This window comes from Thermobia domestica, chromosome 13 (genome assembly GCF_964235325.1).
Source record: "Thermobia domestica chromosome 13, izTheDome1.hap1.1, whole genome shotgun sequence".
NCBI lineage: Eukaryota > Metazoa > Arthropoda > Insecta > Zygentoma > Lepismatidae > Thermobia > Thermobia domestica.
In genome coordinates, this window is record NC_137466.1 from 102,788,058 (window position 1) to 102,808,544 (window position 20,487).

Genomic DNA, 20,487 nt, shown 5'->3' on the forward strand with positions numbered 1-20,487 from the left:
AGAGCTTTAGAAATATAAACCAGATAAGAGTAAACCAATAAATGTTTTGAAACTGTTTTTATAAAACCAACTAAATTTCCATGTTCTCATTGATTTTTTTAAATATATATTTTCGCATTTTTCGTAACTGAAAGGATTGTACTTTTTTATATGGCTAATTTAGAAATGCAACTTAATTTTCTCTTACAACTTAGTGAGACAGGAATAGGCTTAAAGTTATTGATTAGTTTTGTAACCTTGTAGACGTGAATTCATTATGATTCTACTGCAAGCGACTTACGTTCTTCATTTGTTTACGGCTGCGCAATGGCTGATGGGAAATAGTTCTTTAGAAATTATAGAGCGGGCAAGATTAGTGCAAAGAAGTATATTATCGTAATTGAAACTTACAGAAAATGGTGTTGTTTATATCGTTAGATTACATTTCGGAATAAACATGTTAACTCCAGTTTAGTATGCCTGTAGATAGAGTAAGTACTGCTGGTATATAATGTATGTAATATAAATTATAAGGATAATTGATTACTGGTAAAAATTCACCCAACAATTTGTTTTCGAATTTCTTTACAATAATGCTTTTAATAATATTTAATTATTATAATACCTGACCTGAGCCTTGAAGTTTTACATAAATGTTAATAATAGGCCTACTCATCGATTATTTTATTTGTAGTGCAAGTCGTTTTGCAAAGTGGCCTATGTTTAGCAGAAGGGATCCAGCTCTTTTCTCTAATAAATGTTACAATTTTGGTAATTTCTGTTCACATTCGGTTAGTTTAGGGTAGGTTAGGTTAGTTTAGTTTATGTTATGTTATGACTTATTAGTGTAGGGGTCCCGCATAATTTTCCAAAAAATGATAGAATTTCGCTTATTTCTATTAATATTAGGTTAGTTTAGGTTGGTTCAGGTTACTTTATGTTAGCTTGTGTTAGATTTGGTTACGGTACGTTATGTTACGTCTAAGTACGTGCATCATTCATTTCTCCTGTAAATTTTGTGTTTTTTACGTGCTTTTGGACCCCTTGTACTAAACATACTCCGAGTAGAAGTCTGATGAATACAGATAGTATCTTGAAACCATTACTTGAGTGTGTTTTTATATGTATATACCGGTATATATTTTTTATCACATGCAGTGTCTTGTGTTTAGTTTGACCAGAGCCGTATTTATAAATTGTGCGCCCCTGTGCTCTAAATAATTTGCCGCTCCTCTACACACAATATTGTTTCTAACAAGGAAACAAGCCGTGATTTTGCAAACATACCAGTACTTGTTGAGTAGGAGTTTAGGTATGACAAGTTACAACGTAATTTTAAATAGCCTAATTCTCTCGATGATGATTATATTGTGGTGTTCTGACTGAAGGTAGGTGTTCGACCCGAAGGTCCTTGGGCAAGGTGAACCCATGGTAGATTGCCATTGTCATGATGATGATGTACTAAGGACGGGACCTACAGCTTAACTTGGAATCCGAACCACTTGTCTCCATCGGTAATCGAACCTGGGACCCCTTGATTACAAGGCAACGAGCTTAACCACTCATCCATTCGGGACACATTCTCTCAATACTGGCATGTAATTTATTCATGTAGGTTTTATGGGGTCAGAGGAACTGAGCTCTTATTGATCAGGTCTTATCTAGAAAGTAGGAAACAAGTTGTGTGTGTGCAAAATAAACAGTCAAACACACTTGAAATATTAACAGGAGTGCCACAGGGAAGTGTCATTGGACCTTTTCTATTTCTGGTATATATCAACGATTTACCTGACTACTTATTAGAAACCACTGTTATGTATGCCGATGACACTAATAACGAAAGATAATAATATCAACGCAATACACACGAAAAATAATAAAGCGATAGATAAATCTACTATTTGGCTGTTCCACAATAAATTACATTTGAATCATAATAAAATAGAGAAGGTATACTTTCATCTCAGCAGCTCTACAACTGATACAAAAGAATGCTCAGTTAATCTATTAGGGATGTACTTAGATACGAAATTAAACTGGAATGTGCATACTATGCAACTTTGTAAAAAATTATCAAGGGCAGTATATGTGTTACGTAAATTAAAAATATCTGTAAGTAAAAGTCTATTAATCACTGCATATTATGCTTTCTTTCACTCTCATCTGTCGTATGGCATATTATTATGGGGTAATTCTTCCGGGGCACAAACAGTATTTAAGTGGGAAAAAAGCGCGATAAGAACGATGACAGGAATTCCAGAGAGAGAATCTTGTAGACATTTTTTCAAAAATTTTGAAATAATGACCATCCCATCCCTGTACATATTATCGTGCGTTATGTATATCAAAGAGAAATGGAGATTAAAAATTTTAATTTTTTTTGTAAAAAGTGGCTCTTAAAAAGTGTATATAAAGTATTATAAAATATAAAGTATTTCAGAATTTCAGGATTAGAATAGAAAAGTAGTACTAGGTAAAATATAAAGTATTGTATTGATTAATTAAAATTGTAAATATTACATGTACGCAAACTTAAATTTTGACGTTGTCTATTACAACATCCGGAGAAAATGCATTCTATTAATTCTTAAGCTCTCTGTACCGCTTTTCCACTCGAGAACCATAATAGATAGAAACATGAAATTTTAATGTTTTAAGGCTCTCATAGAAATGATCCAAATGACCTGTTCCAGTCCCACCTGAGCTGAGGTATGGGGGTGTAAAGTCTCCATAAGAATAACATGGGGGCATTTAAAAAAAATCGTAAACGAGCAGTATTAGAGTTGAATTCATAGTTTGTGGGATAGCTGAGATGAATAGTGACAATTTTAATCCAATTCAAGTTCGAGTCATACTCCACTTTCCAGGGAGGGGGCGAAATTTTGAAAGTAATCGAAAACGAGAGATATTAGTGTTGAATTCATAGTTTTCGAGGTCGCTGAGTTTAACGGTATAATTTTTCATGACTTTCAAATTCATCCTCACCCCTTGGGGTGGAGGTGGGAGAGGTTGACTTTTTAAAGTAATCAGATAAGCTAGCTAATTAGTAACTACTGTAATTAGAATGAATTTAACACAATAACATATTTTCTCGCGCTTGCGCGGGACTCTGCAGGTTGCTATTTTTAAATATTACTTACTGTGAATCTTAAAAAATCCAAAATTCTGCCGCCCTGTTCTCGAGCATAGAATAGCACTTACCCAAATACGGGCTTGAGTTTGACAAATTAATTTCTAATTTAGAAGTTCAGACCTAAGTTTAGTTGAAGGCAGGCATTCTTTTTTTTTTTCTTCGAAAACCATACAATTTCACTAATTTCTGTTTAATACTAGATTAGGTAGGGATAACTACTTGCACCATTGCATTCCTATTCTCTTATATGCACTTCTGGTAAGTACATATAGTCTCTATAACATTTCTCATTTCTACAACAATGTACTTTATTCGATTCTTAAATGAGACACAAATCAATTACGTTTCCCTTAGTTAAACTCATTTATCCTTTTTTTTTTTTTTTTTTTTTTTTTTTTTATAACCTACTGCTGACCCCCTTGATCTAAGCATTCCCCGATGTTAATTTGCAATATATTTTCGCATAGTAAATGCTACAGTATGATGTTGTCTTAACAGAATAACAAATTTTGTAACTGTTTTGGAACTTTTATCAAATAATCAAGTCTTTTTCGTACATCTTGTCATTGAGCTGTTTTATTACATATAATTTTAATTGTATTCTCAGAAAAGCGGACGAATGTTTGCTGTGCGTATTCCTGCACTGTTCTAGTAGATATTCTTAGATGGAATTCCCTTGTAACTATATGGTTAGCGTACGTGTGGAAGACCCGGGTTCGATTCCTAGTGGGAGCTCATGTAGTTCGGATCCCACGTGAAGCTGTAGATCCACGCCTCATATAACTCACTGATGAAAGGGACACTTAATTTTAATCCAACCAACCAATCTTAGGTGGTTAATTTCAGTGACCTTCTATTGAAGGGAGGAGGTTAAAGGAATTAATTTATCTTTTTATTTTATTGTTCTACAAATATAGTTTAATCAATATATGCTAATGGTAGACTCACCGACTTCTGGAAAATGTAGGTAACAGATATTGGGGTAAGTTAGTTTGACCCCATATATTTGTTTCCTATCCTACCGAGAAATATCTTTAACTAAAATAAAAGATTAAATATGAATATTGTCCTAAAATTTTTGATAACTGCGAGCTTATTAGCAAATGTTCGAAAAACATGACAGCTTTTGGTCTTCTGAAAGCTATGTATTCTAAGCTGCAAGTAGAATATTTTAACCTTTGTCCGGGCAAGCTATTTTTGTAACGTAGACGACAACTGGGGCCTTACCAACTCGATATGTTCATGACTTTAACTTCGACTAAAGATAGAGAATTCAAAATTTTATGTCATCGAAATATTTATGGTTATTGAGAAATTCAAAAAAAAAAAAAAAAAAAAAAAAAAAAAAAAAAAAAAATTGAAGCTACTGGGCCTGGGAGACCCCGCTTGTCCGGATAAGTGTTAATGGTTAATGACTCAGTGAAAGAGACCAGCAAGATGAGCTTTTGTTTTATATAATTTCACCTATGGGTAATTGAAACCGAGAATATCAAACTAGTTTAAACTTTGCAGAAAGTTTTAGTCTTAATATCTTATCATTAACAAATTATTGGTATCGAGAAGTATTGATAGTGAATTAATTTGAAATAAACCTGTGCTGTGTAGAAAGCTTATTTTTCGTTGGAAGTTTAAGAGATGGATGTCTTTAAGGTGTCTTGAAACTTCTATGGAAGTATCATAATGTTAGAAATTGATATAAAACGAATAGTACGACTAATTATCTCAAATATATATTTCTGTTAGTTATATTGAAAATCGTTATACCAGGTTTCAGCAAAGTATTGAAAGCATAAGTGTCGATTTCTTTCTTCAATTGAGTTTATATTTGTTACACAAGTAAATAAATTTATTACGTTTATTATCCTGTTTAACAGATGTTATTAAATTATTTCATCATATTCTTATATCTTCTTCAGTAATTCATAAGTTAGTTACCTTACTCATTAAAAAGATTTTATATATGTGTTGAAGTATCAAAGAGGAATTAATGAGACGTAAATTATCAGAAAGCCCAACATACAGAAGAACCTTTTAATCAGTCAGATCATGGATTACTGAAGACGACACCAGAACATGTTGAAGATATTAAAAATTTGTTGAACCAGTTACTGAATATAATAAATTATATCCATTTTTACAGAATGCATCTTACATAAGTCATAAGTAAATATTTGTTACGTTAATAATAATAATAATAGTCTTTTGGTTATGTGTATTTAATTTTCCAGTGTACTATGATATGATGCAATTGTTTATTTTGCAACATAGTTCAGGATTATTAACTGTCTTTCTTGTGTCCCAGGGCGCTGTTAGCAGAGGATCGAGGAAAGAACTAAAGAGAGATCCGAGAGGTTCAACTTTAAAAGGAGACAATGTGAAAGATGACAGAAGAAATGCACTGAAAAAGAAGGAAGCAAGTGAACCCAGAAGTAAAAGCAATGAGAGAATTAGAGGTAGATATGAAATTGAGAAAAGAGATGCCTCTTTAACAAGAAAGAAGGACAAAGAAGCAGAAGAGGTACCTTTGAGACGAAAGGCTCCAACTACAAGGTCCAAAGCTCCTGAAATATCCAGAATAAGGAATGTGAATAGAGACGTGGCAAGAGACACAGAGAAGTTGAGGGAATCATTAGCAAAAAATAGAGCTACTAAAGATGATACTAGGAGGAATGCTAAACCATTAAAAACACGAGATCAAACTCCAAGTAAAGTAAGCTCTAAAACTAGTAGTGAAAGGAATGCACCTGCTAAACAAGTTTCAAGAGGTGAGTTCGGTTTTTCTTTCATGTTTTGAAAATTAATTCAGTTGATTACCCATACTGTAATGCTGGGATTTCCAACTATTTTTTGACTGGCAACATACCGCCCACAGCATCGCATCACACTTACGTTAGGGACTGTGCTATTGATTCATATATCATGTATCGAACTCAAGGTCATCAAAATTGATTTTCAGTCATTATTAAAGGCTTCATAAAAATAAATGTGGCATATACTACCTAGACCTATACAGCATTTATTTTTAAATTCTAAAATTTCGCGTCGCACCTGTTGGGAATCACTACTGTAATTCATTTTTAATACAATTTATTATTTCTTACTCATAGTTATTCTCGTATATAGATTAAAAAAAAAAGAAAAAATAAACAACGAGAAAAGTACTTAATGTTTCTTTCAAAAAATTATCTACGTGGCCTGTTAGAAGAGTATCCGATTTTTTTTTTTTTTTTCGAAAACCTGATGGAGTTGAAACAAGCACGCTTGCGTGAGCCGACCTTAGACCTTCGTGCGCATACATTTATTTTCTCCCGCCTGTCGATAACGTTAGTTGCTGGCAAGCAGCATTTCAGTGAAGTAGGGTGTAGTGCCTGGTCGGGTGTAGTGCAAGAGAAATGACAGAATACTGGAGCAGCACTACTGCATCAAATTTCGTCAAAAACTGGGGGACGGCCAGGTGGGAACCATTCGGAAGATCCAGACGGCTTTCGGGAACGATGCTATGGGCTTCACATAGATAAAGTAGTGGTGGTTTAAAAACTTCCGAACATCGGTGGAGAGCGAGCCATGCTCCAGTCGCCCATCAGCGTGCCGAAATGACTAGATCATTGCCAACGAGAACGCTGTGGTGATGCGGGACCGTCGTGTGGCTATCCGAGAAATAGCGGGAGAGGTGGGCATAAGCACTTTTTTGGCACATTCCATTTTGACCCAAGATTTCGGCGGCGAAATTTGTGCCGAAGGTGGTAACGGCGGAGCAAAAGCAATTTCGTATTGAAGTCGCACAGGACATGTTGGCCTCTGCAAACAGTGATCTCGGCTACATGAACACATCACTGGTGACGAGTCTTGGGTGTACGGGTACGATCTGGAAACCAAATCCCAGTCGTCACAGTGGAAGCATTTCTTGTCACCAAGTCAAAAGAAGGTCCGCCAAGTGCTTAGCAACGTCAAAGTGATGCCGACTGCTTTCTTTGACTCCCACGATGTGGTACGCCACGAGTACGCACCACAAGGTCAATCACCAAAGAGCACTACAGAGATATCCTCCGTCGCCTACGTGATGCTGTGCGGCGCAAGAGACCGGACTTGTGGTCAACAGGTGTTTGGCGCCTCCATCACGATAATACTCCAGCACATTTCTCGCACTTGATTCATACTTTTTTGACGAAGCACCAGACTCCTGTTCTATTAAAAATTATGACCTAGCAGCTGTTTTCAATAAATCATATGAACAAATATTAAAGTGTGTAAACCAGGGATCGATTCTCACAGACTTAGTACAGGAGGATACTTACTAAGGCAGTGGTTTCCAACCAATGTGTCACGCAGTCTCATAGGGTGTGTCGCGAAATTTTAGAACAAGTTACGAAACCTATAATAATAAATTGAAATCAATTTTGAGGCACACTGTACTTATTAGCGCCTCCAGTAGTAAGAGTAATGCACATACTACATAAAGTGACTACTTTATAGAAACTTATAAACCTTCACTATTATAATAATTTATATTATTATTAGTAATCAAACCAATGTGTTGCGATGTCGTAGGCCTTCAGTAACGTACGTTGTCAGTGAAAAAAGTTGAGAACCACTGCGCTAAAACACTGTGGTCCTTTTGCAAACCGTCTGTTCGACCTCCTGAGTAAGTAGTATGTTTTGATACATAGGCTTCCAAAGATGAAAATTTTGTTTGCCACAATCCTACACACGGGTAAGAATACAGAATTGAGAAAACAGGTATGTTTTTTTTTTTTCTTCTTTCTTCTTCTTGGTTTGGGCTACTCTTGTGACAGATCTAAGTATTAAAATGTTAACGATGTAGAGGGAGAAAAAAAAAACGTTTTAGAGATAACTAGATGAACATCTTTGTTAATAGGATGGTTCAAAAGTTGATAACTCACTACAAAATTTTGTTACGAAAGTAATGTGTGAGTGGGTAAAAATTATTTTTGTAATTTTTAAAGGTTTTTAAAAATTATTTGAAAGTACAGGGAATTTTAAGGCTTTATAGTATTTATTACAGTTAACTTACAATTATAAATAATACATCAAGTGAAAGCAACTCACGCATGCACATGCACTGTTTCCTCTGTCTGCTGTTAGAAAGCGCTAGTAGCAAAGATGGTGACATCTAGTGAGCAGAAAGCTTTTTGTGTTTTACATTTTGCAAAGACTGAATCTGTAGTTACAGTTCAGCCATCTGTGTGGAAAATTTTAAGCAGACGCTTTCAACTACGTCCTTATCATTTGCAGTTGCTACAAGCTCTAATACCTACAGACTATGGTTTACATGCCAACTTTGCAAATGAAATGTTGCTGTATGACGATGTAGATTTTCTGGATTGCGTCATTTACAGTGATGAATCGACATTTCACCTAAGTGGTTATGTGAATACTCATAATGTACGCATCTGGGGATCAGCAAATCCCCACGAGGAAGTACAGTTGCAACGAGACTTCCCTAAATTGAATGTGTTTTGTACCGTATTCCAGCGGAAAGTTTATGGACTTCTCTTGCTTATCGACTCTATGTGTACCGTGGGGGGCGCGGTGGCTCAGTGGTAGAGCGTTTACTTCTGGTGCTTGGGGTCCCGGGTTCGATCCCAGCCTCCGCCAAGTGAACTTTGTGGTGGACAAACACCGTGCTCGTGGGTTTTCTCGGGGTTCTCCCGTTTCCTCCCACTTTCTTCATTCCACCATTTCACTCATCTCTCATAATCACCGTCTCCTTTAGCCTAACCGGCATAACCGTGGGACGTAAAACTCAAAGATTTCATTTCATTTTTCTATGTGTACCGTGTGACGAATGTTGCTCACATTAAACACTTGTAGCAAAACTGTTTAAGTTGCCCTTTCATGTGATGTATTATTTATATAATTGAACGTTAAATGTAATAAATACTACAAAACCTTAAAGTCGCGATATTCATTTTGAAACACCCTGTATACTGAAATTGTACGTAATCGATAGCGTCTGTACAATAACAACGGAATGTATTAGTGCTTGTTTCCGTGAGTATAGGGCATTGTTTATATTATAGTTACCTCATACAGTAATAAAAGCGGTAGCTGAGCTGACTTGTAGAGCTTATCTCTGGTGAAAGTTCCTGGCTCGATCTCATACTATCTGAGCTTATGGTGGACGACATATTTTATATAGTGTTCTCGGAATACTCCTTTGTCCTTTTACTTTAATTCACCCTCTCTCATCATGATTCGCTTGTATTTATCGATCCCCTCCTTTTGCCAACAGAGCATTAGACTGAAGATCTCATTTCAACATTATAAGATTTGCCTTTTTTTTTTTCTTTTAGGAGCTGAGAGATTATATGGATCGAGAACTAGTAAAGAACCTCTAGCTGTACCTAGAAGTAAGAGAAGTGTCCCAAAGGTACAGGTGGAACCAGCCAACGGCAGTGGCGATGGTGACAAAAAGGACAAATCACGAAGCAGAACGAGCAGAAAGGAACAGCCAGTGTCATATCAAAAACTTAGCCGAGAAAGAACCCGTACGAGGACTTTGAGTCCGAAAGAGGTTAAAATTGCGAAGAATGAACAGAGTTATTTAGCGGCAACTTCAAAATCAAAACGTAGTACTAGGGTACCAACTCCCCAGCCTAGAGATGAAATTGAAGAGGATATCCCAGATGAAGCAGTTGAAAGCGGCATTACTGCGGCAACAGCTGGACTCGAAGCTTCAGGAAATGAAGATGAGATTGTAGAAGCCGTTGATGATGATGGAGATGGAGATTATGACTATGAGGATGATTTTGAGGTGAGCACATTTTGATGCAGACAAACATATGATCATTAGTTTCTAATGGTTAAAGAATGACGATATTACATGATAAAAATAGTTTGTTTTGTGGTATTTCTTGTACTGTTTAACACTGAAAGAATAAACTTAAACATTTACTAATTGAATGCAAAGAACACATTTGACATAGAAATAATACCGACCTGGATGTGTTCCTATGGTATCGATCTGTATATTAAAATGCTAGGTTTATATGCTTGTGGTCAAGAAAAGTTTATATATTTGTGACCATTCTTTTGACAATGATATCTCGAAAACCACAAGCTCTAGAAAGATGCGGCTTACACTTATCGAACGCAGATTTTGTGTTGATTGTTTAGTTCGAATTGAATATTAAAAAAAAAGTGGCCGTTATTTCTTTATTACATTTTTTCGAGGGTACACTGGAAGTATTGAAATTTTAAAAAGTAAAGCGTCATTACTCAACACCACACATTTGAATACGGGGTTAGTATATCTCCCCGGCGTTTGTTTCATGGCCAAAATAATAATAAAAAAACGAAGAATAACTATTTCTCCAGTCTAAGTTGAATCTTTATTGTTTGGAGTGTTTTTTTGCCCAATGAACACCATATATCGCTTACATTATAATTAATTGTGTGTGTAATGTGTTTGCTTATTACATACTACATGCAAGAAGAAAGAAAACACTGATCATACGTAAATTAGAAACTCCAAGGTGGTAGGTTCAATCTTGCAAACTGAGCGAGATATTGAAAAAATAATCGGAGAAATCTCTCCTTTATGATACCTCTTGCCGATTTTTATCAAGACGTCCTTCACTTGTATCTGTAAAGGGACATGTACAGATGTTGTGAAAAATGACAGAGATATTCATGCTCATATGTGAATGATCCGCTATGTAAAGAGCGCAGGTTCAGCTAGTGTTTTTCCTTAAAATCTTCATCAATCTATAACTTTGCCTGAAATATTGATAAGACTTTAGTGAAAATGTTATCATAGGAACACATCCAGGATAATATTACTTATACGTCAAAACTTGGTTTTTCAACCGATGGTGTCAAATTAGGTTGTAGAGAGGAGTGACGATTTTCGTAGAGTGGAGTCACATTTCTAAACATTATCTTATTATTATTACCCTTGTTCAATCATAAAATTGTCAAATCAGCTAGGTAGATAACACCGTACATTTTGTTGACATTATTGTATAGTTGGCTTATACTCTTTTTTAAATGTTATTTATTTTTATTAACCACAAAAGAATGGGCCAATTGAATGTAATTTTCTGTAATTTAAAAGTTTTGAGATGTAGATATCGATAAAATTGCCTTATTACTTATTGTCGCTGGTAGTTGCTAGCATTAATCACTGTTCTTACAATAATTATTTCCAATAATAAGAATAATTACTTACTATAAACATATCATATTTATTCTCCAATCACAATACGTATCATGAATACATAAACATAACGTCATTTTATCCTTTTCTATCTCTTTAACTACCTGGCGTTACATACTTAGCATCTATTTGCCAACTCTGATCTACAACTTTATACTCTTACTTGAGGCTTTCTTTGTTTTCTTGCCCATTAGTGTACATAGGAAAATTGTTCATTTTACTTTCCTTAATTTTGAACCAAGATTTTAATCCTGCAAGTCTTTTCCTCGTGATTATTATATCAGCTTGGCTTCTCATTTGATGAGTTCTGTATGGGTCAAATTTTGCTATTCATAAGTTTCCGATTTCCAGCTTTCAGGGTGTATGCAAGACATCTTGCTGAACTTCTTTCACGTCACCATTCTTCTTCCTGAAAGTTTTCTATTTTATTCGTCTTTTTTCCATATACTTTCCTACTCCGCTCGTCCATCTGTTCCGTATTTTTCCACGGAGCCGTTTTCCTATCATTTTCATATTAGGAAATTCTTAGAGAAAGAATGTAAGCCATTGCAGAGGATGCGGTTTGATTTTGTAACATACAGAGACAATCATATATATATATATATATATTGTAAGGATCCCCACATCACGACAAAAGCACATGTCAACACAACACGTGTTATTGATTGTAAACAGCGTAGCAGACGAGAAGCCGACCCGAAAGACACCGAGGAACGCCGAAAGAAGGCGGACCACACGAAAGGACCCGAAGAGGACAGATAAAAGCCCGACCATCAAAGGACCTGGCATCCCTGGTACACCTATCCTTATCCGAAATCGCATTGGACTAGGGATCCTTACTACAACCAAGCGTCGCGAAGCTGCCTTGGGCTGAGGTGGCTATCCTTGAAGACTCACCAGAACCAGCAGGTGCCTTGGAGACTGCCTTGAGAGAAGGGGCACCGTGCAAAACACCTATTTCCTCTCATCTGGTCAATAACAATTTGGTCACTATTTTACTCTTTGTAATCAAAGACATTTGTATTTACCAATTTTTATAATAAATTGGTGAAGGGGAAAAGACTAGCCCGGACCGTCATTTAGCCTCTACCTATAAAATCATTACAATATAGTTTGAACTTTATTACAAAGTAGTTATATTTCTCAATGATACATATCACTTGTTTAGCTCACTTCAATAATACACATTTGTTTGGTATTACAGCCCATAAAAAGTGTTGGGAGTTTAAAGATTAAATGTTTTAATTTTATTTAATAAATGCCAAAAAATCTCTCATTTCTCAGTCCTTAAGAGTAATACAAATGTTCGTATATTTATATATGTGTAGGATTATGAATCTGACTTTGAGGAATGTACTGATTCAGAAGATGAGATTGAAGAGGAAGATGATGATGAATCTGGTCATGAAGAAGGTGAAGATGAGGAAGAAGCAAGCGTAATTGAAGCAGAGGAGGAGGATGACACAGTGCAAAATACAACTGAAGAAGAGAAGAAAATGGACTCCGGCAATTATGACTTGGCTGGTCAAGAGCGAACACGGAAAGAAATGGACGAACTTAAAAAAGCGATGGAAAGAGAGAATTCTGCAGCAATGACTAGAAGGTGAGTGGTGTGTTACTTGTTTCTATATTGCTGACGGTAGAAAGAAAAAAGTATTATTTCACCCACTTAAAATAACCAATTGCTTTCGTGTGTGGTTGTAATTTTACGCGTAGCAATTCAAGACTTACATGCGAGAAACGTTCGGCATGCTAATTTTGTATATCAGTAACAGCATTAGCGTAACTAAAAATACTACCACAGTATTTGCATTTTGTAATTTGTTACTCCGGAACTGGAATTTGACACTATCTGCTATTCGAGTGCTATGTTGCTATTCCCATTCAACTATAGTTATGGATTTCTGTTATATGTATGTACAAAACAATTACAGTTTTGCTTTAAGCATTTTATATATAGGAGATATTGCAGCATAAATCGACAAGCTTTTCAATTATTTTGACCAAGAAAAGGAACATCAAAATCAACCTACGTTCCTTATAGGAACTATAAAATCTGTTTAGCTACATATTGCTTCACATGAAGCTGGATTTCTAATAATTTTGAATTTTAACATTCACTTTTCACACGTGTAACAGATATGCATAGCAGGGTTGACAAAAACCATGTTTTTTATTGAAAAAACCAAAAAACCCGGTTTTTATGGCTTAAACCCTTTTTTTTTTTTTTTGTTTGTTTGTTTGTTTGTTTGTTTGTTTAAATAATTTATATCACATATGGACAGAAACAAGTTTGATTCGCCTTGGTGTTATTATGCAACAACCGGGTTATGCTGGAAGGGGTCACATAAGCTTAAAGCGGAATCCAAACCGCTTTTCGGCTTATATCTGAGAGAAACTGTCCTCCATTTGAATTCGAAACCGGGACTAATTGTCCACAAATTCGATACGTCTGCCGACTCACTCACGAAGGACTCCTGATAAAAATACACTGTATTGATCTTTATATACTTGTTAATATAATTGTCAAGAGTAATTTCAGAAGGACAAAAGGATAAACAGATGCACAAGTGAAACCATTATACAGAATTACATATTGACAATTTCAAAATACTGCAGAGTACAGAAGAACTAATTTAGTCCAAGTTAGTTCACTACGACTTTTATTAGTCCAAGTTAAAGAAATACAACGACTTAATTTGCATATCAGTAAGAAAAGTGAATAAAGATACGGATTATTTGAGTCCACTTTGGCTCTGACCCATTTATACATAAATAGATACCAAAGATACTTCTGATTTCAATAAATGCCTATCGTTTGGTTTGTATGACCCTTCCCCCCAAAAAAAGGGGGGACGGCATTTCGATGTATTTTATCAATAGTAAACGTTATTAAAATGAAACAACATTAGGATTTTTCTTTGATTATAATTGCATAATAAGAATAACAAATTATGAAAAAATCACAAAAGAAACATTCATAAACTTATTTTTTAAAAAAGGTTGCTTTTGTAGATAATCTCTTTGAGTAATGAATGGGGAATTTAGGTCTGAATATAATACGAATAATATAAGGAGTGAAACGTGATAACTCACATATGTGTGCTCATCAAGATTTTACTAACACTTACACTTTTACGAAAATATTTCGTTTTTTGGTTTAAACCAGTTGTTTTTTTTATGAAAAAACCAGCTGGTTTAAACCAGCCAACCCTGATGCATAGTGTGTTTTATTTTGTTTTTTCGAGGTGCGGGGGAGGGTAAGAAATTTTTTAAAAAATACACTTTTTAATAGAGTTTATGCATCAACATGGAATGTCCATTAAATTATATTCATCCATAGTGTATGTAACACTCGTAATTAAAGTTGATTTGTGGCATGGTATCGTAATTAATACGCTTAAAGGCTTCAGAAATTATGTAAAACTATTTTACCGTACTCTTCCTTTGCTCTTTACTGTTTATCACAAATTGTCGATCTAATGCGCAGAGCAATGTGTCATGTAGCATGCACTATGGATTGAAAAGTAAAACAGCTTTGATAGAAATAGGATAAGGTTGTTCTGACGCTTTTAAGGACGAGATCAAGGGTGGTGATTTTAAGTCAAGATATTAAGGGATTTCAGTTACTCGCATACCGAGGATATTGTGAAATGAGTATGTTTTTATTAATTTGTATTAACAGTGATATACATCTATCATTTAATAACAAGTTGAGGAACTAGTTATACTTGATTACAAATATTAGTTAAGACTAACGTTAGTATACAGTGTTTTTATTTATTGTTTTTCCACCTAGGTGTGTGTGTGTATTACGAAGACATTGTTAATATTTCATTGTCAGTGTTTGTAAATGTTTAATACAAAAATGTATTGCAGCCGATTGAAAGCTCTTGTGCTGGAACCAGAAACTGCAGTACCTGACGAAGGCTTTGAGGATATGAAGGTTGAAAATAAGCAATATAAACCCTATGGGCAAAAGGAGCCATCCTCGAATTCTAAAACAGTTTCACCACAGAGAAATTTCATTAATTTTGCCCAGGCCAAGAAGAGGCAACAAGAAAAAAAGGTTTGAACTTTTATTGTTAAAGCTGAGGAAAGCGTTATCATTGTGAGATCGCCTTCAGCACCTCTTCTTCAGAATTCGTTGATTTTCGATCACTTCGGTTTATCAAACTTAAAAAGTGGATAGCTTGTAAAAACGGAATAAGTGCATATCTCACCTTAATTGATGATTTGTATGATATTACCTTTCTGCATTTGTGTTCGGAGAAAGTTCAATACGTTGATTGAAAATCAATAATTTCAAAATAAAGGTGTCGAAGACGATTGAGGTAGATGTTAACTGAGATTAAGATTAGAACTTATTTTTGATTTGTAAGTAAATTCACATTCTTTTCGAATTCTGTATTTTCTATTTATTTATTTATTAAATTACATTTCTAGTTAGTGTGTTATAAATTGTATCATCTTGTTTAATTTTAGAAAGTTATATTGAAGAACAAGAAATAAATATAAAAATACAAAATTTAGATTCAGGATGAAAATTGTTATTTTCCCACGAGCTTATTTAATATGTTCAAAATCTTCGAAGCATCACAACTGATATGTTCCCGGAAATAGTATTGATTGCTAGAGGACGTAATAAATTTTTGTATTACATTGTACTTGTCCTAAATCTTAGCAATCTCATTTTTAAAAATTAATACTTAGCCTTCTATATTGCGATTCTTTAGAACTTATTATTGTATATGTATAAAGTTTTTGTCACGAACTTTTAAATCAAACTAAGATTCATTCACTTGTTTCGTTTGTTTCCAACGTTATATTCTTGGCGATACAACTCATCAATCATTCATAAGTTTTAGGAAAATGTACGACTGGTTTAAAAAAAAAAAAAAAAGTATACCTAAGTATATCATTTTGGAAACTATATACCTAACCAGATTGTAAAATTTGTGAAGGGCTGTCTTAGTGAAACAGTCTGTAAGATAAGAATTTTTCAGATTCGTTTTGGGATTCATAACAGCCTAGAACAGGGAGAAGCCTGCTTTAGAATTGATCATCAAGAAAATCAAAATTAGCAACAGAGGATAACACTGAACGGCCGTAAGCAGATATTCGTACACTCGGACAACATAGCTTGGCAGATGATGATTTACGAACAGCGCAAGAAAATGCGATAAACAATGGGAGTAAAGTAGAAGAAGTAAACAAATTTAAATACTACGCCTATTTGCACCGAGTACGAGTGAAGTTGACGAAGAAATTAAAGATAGACTGATGGCGGGAAATGCATATAATTTCTCGGTACATAAAATTATCGTCGCGGCTCGCATCAAGGAACTTAAAATAGAAAATTTATAAGAGATTAGTATTGCTCATCGTACTCTAGATCTCAAAGTCGGTCATTAACATAACTGGATCAAGTATTCAAAAATAAAATATTTTGAGGAAACCCACTGGGGTCAAAACGAGTAAATGAACAAACGTGCAATAACGCAAAACTCTCCAATAAACATTATTCAAAAAGAGTAATGCAAAACTAAAGCGTATTCTTTTTTACTGAAACGACAAAGAGAAGCGAAATCTGTCGGAAAGAAGAAGAAAGGAAGATTCTAAGTTTTTTATATTCCGTGTTTGTAGTGTACGTCAAAGCTACTAGACGTTCTAGTTGTGTAAACAGTTAACAATGCAAATAGCGACCATGAAGGTAGAGAGTGCACTTTATGTGATGGAATTGAATTTGGGTTGCAGAAGTTTGAATCCACTGGATGTTTGTGCTCCAGAAAGGCTCCTGGTTGACTACAAACATCGATGTAGGCAGTGGAAGGATCCATGCCGCATTTAAAAGTAGTCACCCGATCCTGCAACTTCTTTCTGGAGGTGAGAGTGGGTGGGTGAAGGAATCTGTATAGTTTCTCCCATTGTCAGAGGACCTACATGATTTGAAACGACGCATCTCTAATGCATTGAAAAAAATAACCGGAATGCGTCTAACAAGAATTAGATTATCGGTTGAACGTCTGCCGTGTTACCCAGGGTGCTCATATTCAACACTTGTAATGTCTACAAAAACTTACAATCTTCTTTTTTTCTTTGCGACTAATTTGGTTTTTGTATGTCGCTCCAGTACGTTTTAGTTTTGCACTATCCTTTTTGAATAATCCTGTACGCGAGTCACCAGTTGTTACAAAAGTTATTAGATCAATATACATAAGATTAGCGAGACACGTCGCTTGTATGGCCAACTCGCTTAAGGTGTAAAAAAATTCAGATCGGAAAGAATTTGTTTAAAAACCTTTGGATACGCTTATAAACAAGACTTAGAGAAGCAGATATACCGACCCCGACTTTATTGGATTCGCACAGGATTCCATTTGCTTCAATTGGATTCCAATGCCAGTCTTTTATTTTTCTGGCGATGAACCTTCAGGTTCCTTAAATCCTTAGAATTACTCCAAATTAGTCATCTAGTAATGTTCCTCCGTCAATTTTTCTCTCAATATTTCGAGTGTAAGGCTTTGAACACTAATCCTTAGGGGCATGAATGGCTTAAGTTTTTTTTTCTTTCTTTCTTTTCTTCAGAACACGGTCTTCATATTGTTCTTTCCACTTTAGTGTAATGAATACGTAATAACGAATTCCCTATCAGAAAGTACAAGTATAGTGATGGTTATCTAAATATTGCAAACATCTGCAGCTTCCAACACGTAAGTTGTGTGAGGTGATAATGGAGATCGCTCGGACTTTCAAAGAGGCCGAATTGTGAATATGCGACTAGTTAGTGGAGCTATATCTAAGGTGGCCAGTGTGTTAGGTATGTCACGAGGAACAGTATCTGAGGTGATGACGGCTTACAAAACTCATATTTAAACATCATCGAATAGTAATAATGGACGGAAAAAAAGCTTCAGTAACAGGGGTCGTGGTTTCGTGTGTGCAATAAGTTATACAAGATGAGAAATCTTTTCCGATTTTCAAAGGGGATAAATTGTGGGTATGTGGTTAGTTGGAGCATAGAGTATCTAACACTACAAATATATTAGGTGTATCGAGAGCGTCAGTGTCTAAGATGATAATGACGTACGGAACTCGTGATAGCACATCACTAGAGAAAAGGAATAGTGAAATGGAAACTAATCCTAGATGAGAGAGATCGCTGAACATCAAATAAAACTGAGCATCTGGAATGATCTGTTTTTACAATCATAGTTCGACAAGGGCTACGTGTTGCCTTGTAGGCAGAGGGTATTGCAACAATACAAGGGTATTGTTCGCAGTCGAGTTGCGATTTGGAAACCTCTGGTACTTGATCGGAAGAGAGTAATATGGACGATGAGTCATCTCTCCCCTTGTTGTCTCCTAACAATAAGGTGGGATTATATATGGCGAATGCTCAAAGAAGCATATGCTTCAGATTGCTTACCTCGTATCGGTAAATATGGCGTTGGCTCTGTGCTACTGTAGGCTGTAATTTCGTGGTATATCATTATCGTATTATTATTCTCAAAGGACAAACTACTACCAGTGAGTATTAAATATTTTAGAAAACCGTGCTCCTATGGTACTGATGTTATTCACTAGCAAAATGGCAATGCACCAACACATACAGCCAGACCTGTTCAGGCGTGGTTTGAAAAACTTCAGCAGTTCCCCTAGCCCTCCTTGCCCTGATTTGAATATTACTGAACATCTCTTGAGCTCATGCAGATTTCCTCATCGAGCAACTGAGTGCTCATTACTGGCTGTCAATATCCTGACTTGACCATTATTGAACATCTGTACGGGTGACACATTTCCTCGATGACACAACTGAGTGCTGCATTGCTGGTTCTCTCAATGCCCTAACTTGTACAATACTGAACATCTTTGGAACTGACGCAGCTTAGTGCTACATTGCATAAGGAATTGTCCAGTATTTCTCTGGAAACGATTCACGAGCTGTATGACTGAATCCTGCGACGAATATAATCTGTGTTATAGGCTAAAGGTGTCCCCAATCAGATAAGTTGTATTTTATTACTACAATGTACTTAAGACAAATAAGAAATGTAAATGGATAGTAGAAGAAAATTTTAAACATGATTATATTGTCAGTTGAAAACTTAAATTTATCTTTCCTTGCGTGTTTTTCAGGCAACAGCTAAATCTCGTAAAAGAGGCGAAGTATTGCTCAGTATGATTTCTTTAGATGAAATGAGTTTTGCTTTATTTGAACTTCCACCCATACAGTATGAAGTTTTCATGAAGAACTTCGGGAGATCTAATACGTTACAGGTGTGTATTTTTTTATTTCTTTGTCGCAGCAACTAGGGTGGTATTGAAATAGAATGAGTTTTTTGAGGTTTTTATTGGTCTTACAAATTGTGAAAATTCGTGTGTTAGGAAATATGCTTGATGGGAAGGAGAAACGTTTTTTTAATTCATTTTATTTAGTGAAATCTTTATATAAGTGTGCGTGTTGCCTTGTCCTTCCCCTTTTAACTTAACTTCTGTAAATATAAATATAACACTAGCAAACTCCTTTGGATTTTAATGAGATATATTTAAAATGCTTGCAAATGCAACTGAAATGAAATTTCTAGTTTTACGTCCCATGACTGTATTCGATAGGCTAAAGCAGACAGATGTGTAATGAAAGTGAATTATTATGAAAGAATTAGTGGAATAAGAATGGCAGAGGAAACCCAGAGACACAATGTTATCCACAACAAACTCATTACCTGGGATTAAAATGCTTGCATTTAATACTACATTATGTTTTAATAGTAGCTGAAATTATCTGATAAATTTAACTTTATACATAATAAATAAATCAAGTCATACTGTAATTCGTGTGTCTCGATTAACGAATAAAGAAGAGGATTTTAAAACACGGTGAAACACTCTATGCTAATGAAGACTGTGGGCCCACGGTAATAAAGCGTTTACTTTGGTGCGTAGGTCTCGGCTTCAATCCCAGATAGAGGTCTGCACGGGCCGGAATTTTTAGCCCGACCTGGCCCGGGAATTTATAATGTAAGACCCGACCCGAGTCTGAAATATGTTTTAGCATTTAGGCCCGAGCGCATGTGATAATGAAATGAGCCCGAAATTAGCCCTTATTACAGAAACTTAATTAATATCTCAAAATTGTATTTTTATGTACAGCAATTAGAGGTTTAATTTTGCAATTGTGCTTTAAAAGTTTTTC

At 35.3% G+C, this 20,487-nt stretch overlaps 1 protein-coding gene across 1 annotated transcript in view; it reads left to right on the top strand.

Moving 5' to 3' along the window:
- The first annotated feature begins 282 nt into the window (after positions 1 to 282).
- The window catches only part of LOC145668403 (cytoplasmic dynein 2 intermediate chain 1), an 84,668-nt gene continuing 64,463 nt past the window's right edge, over positions 283 to 20,487 (top strand). Inside the window, exons 1-6 of the mRNA XM_081736203.1 lie at positions 283 to 470; positions 5,415 to 5,877; positions 9,427 to 9,887; positions 12,620 to 12,894; positions 15,171 to 15,360; positions 19,431 to 19,571. Coding sequence (XP_081592329.1) covers positions 456 to 470; positions 5,415 to 5,877; positions 9,427 to 9,887; positions 12,620 to 12,894; positions 15,171 to 15,360; positions 19,431 to 19,571 — 1,545 coding nt within the window. The 5' untranslated portion in view covers positions 283 to 455. The remainder of the gene's footprint in view (positions 471 to 5,414; positions 5,878 to 9,426; positions 9,888 to 12,619; positions 12,895 to 15,170; positions 15,361 to 19,430; positions 19,572 to 20,487) is intronic.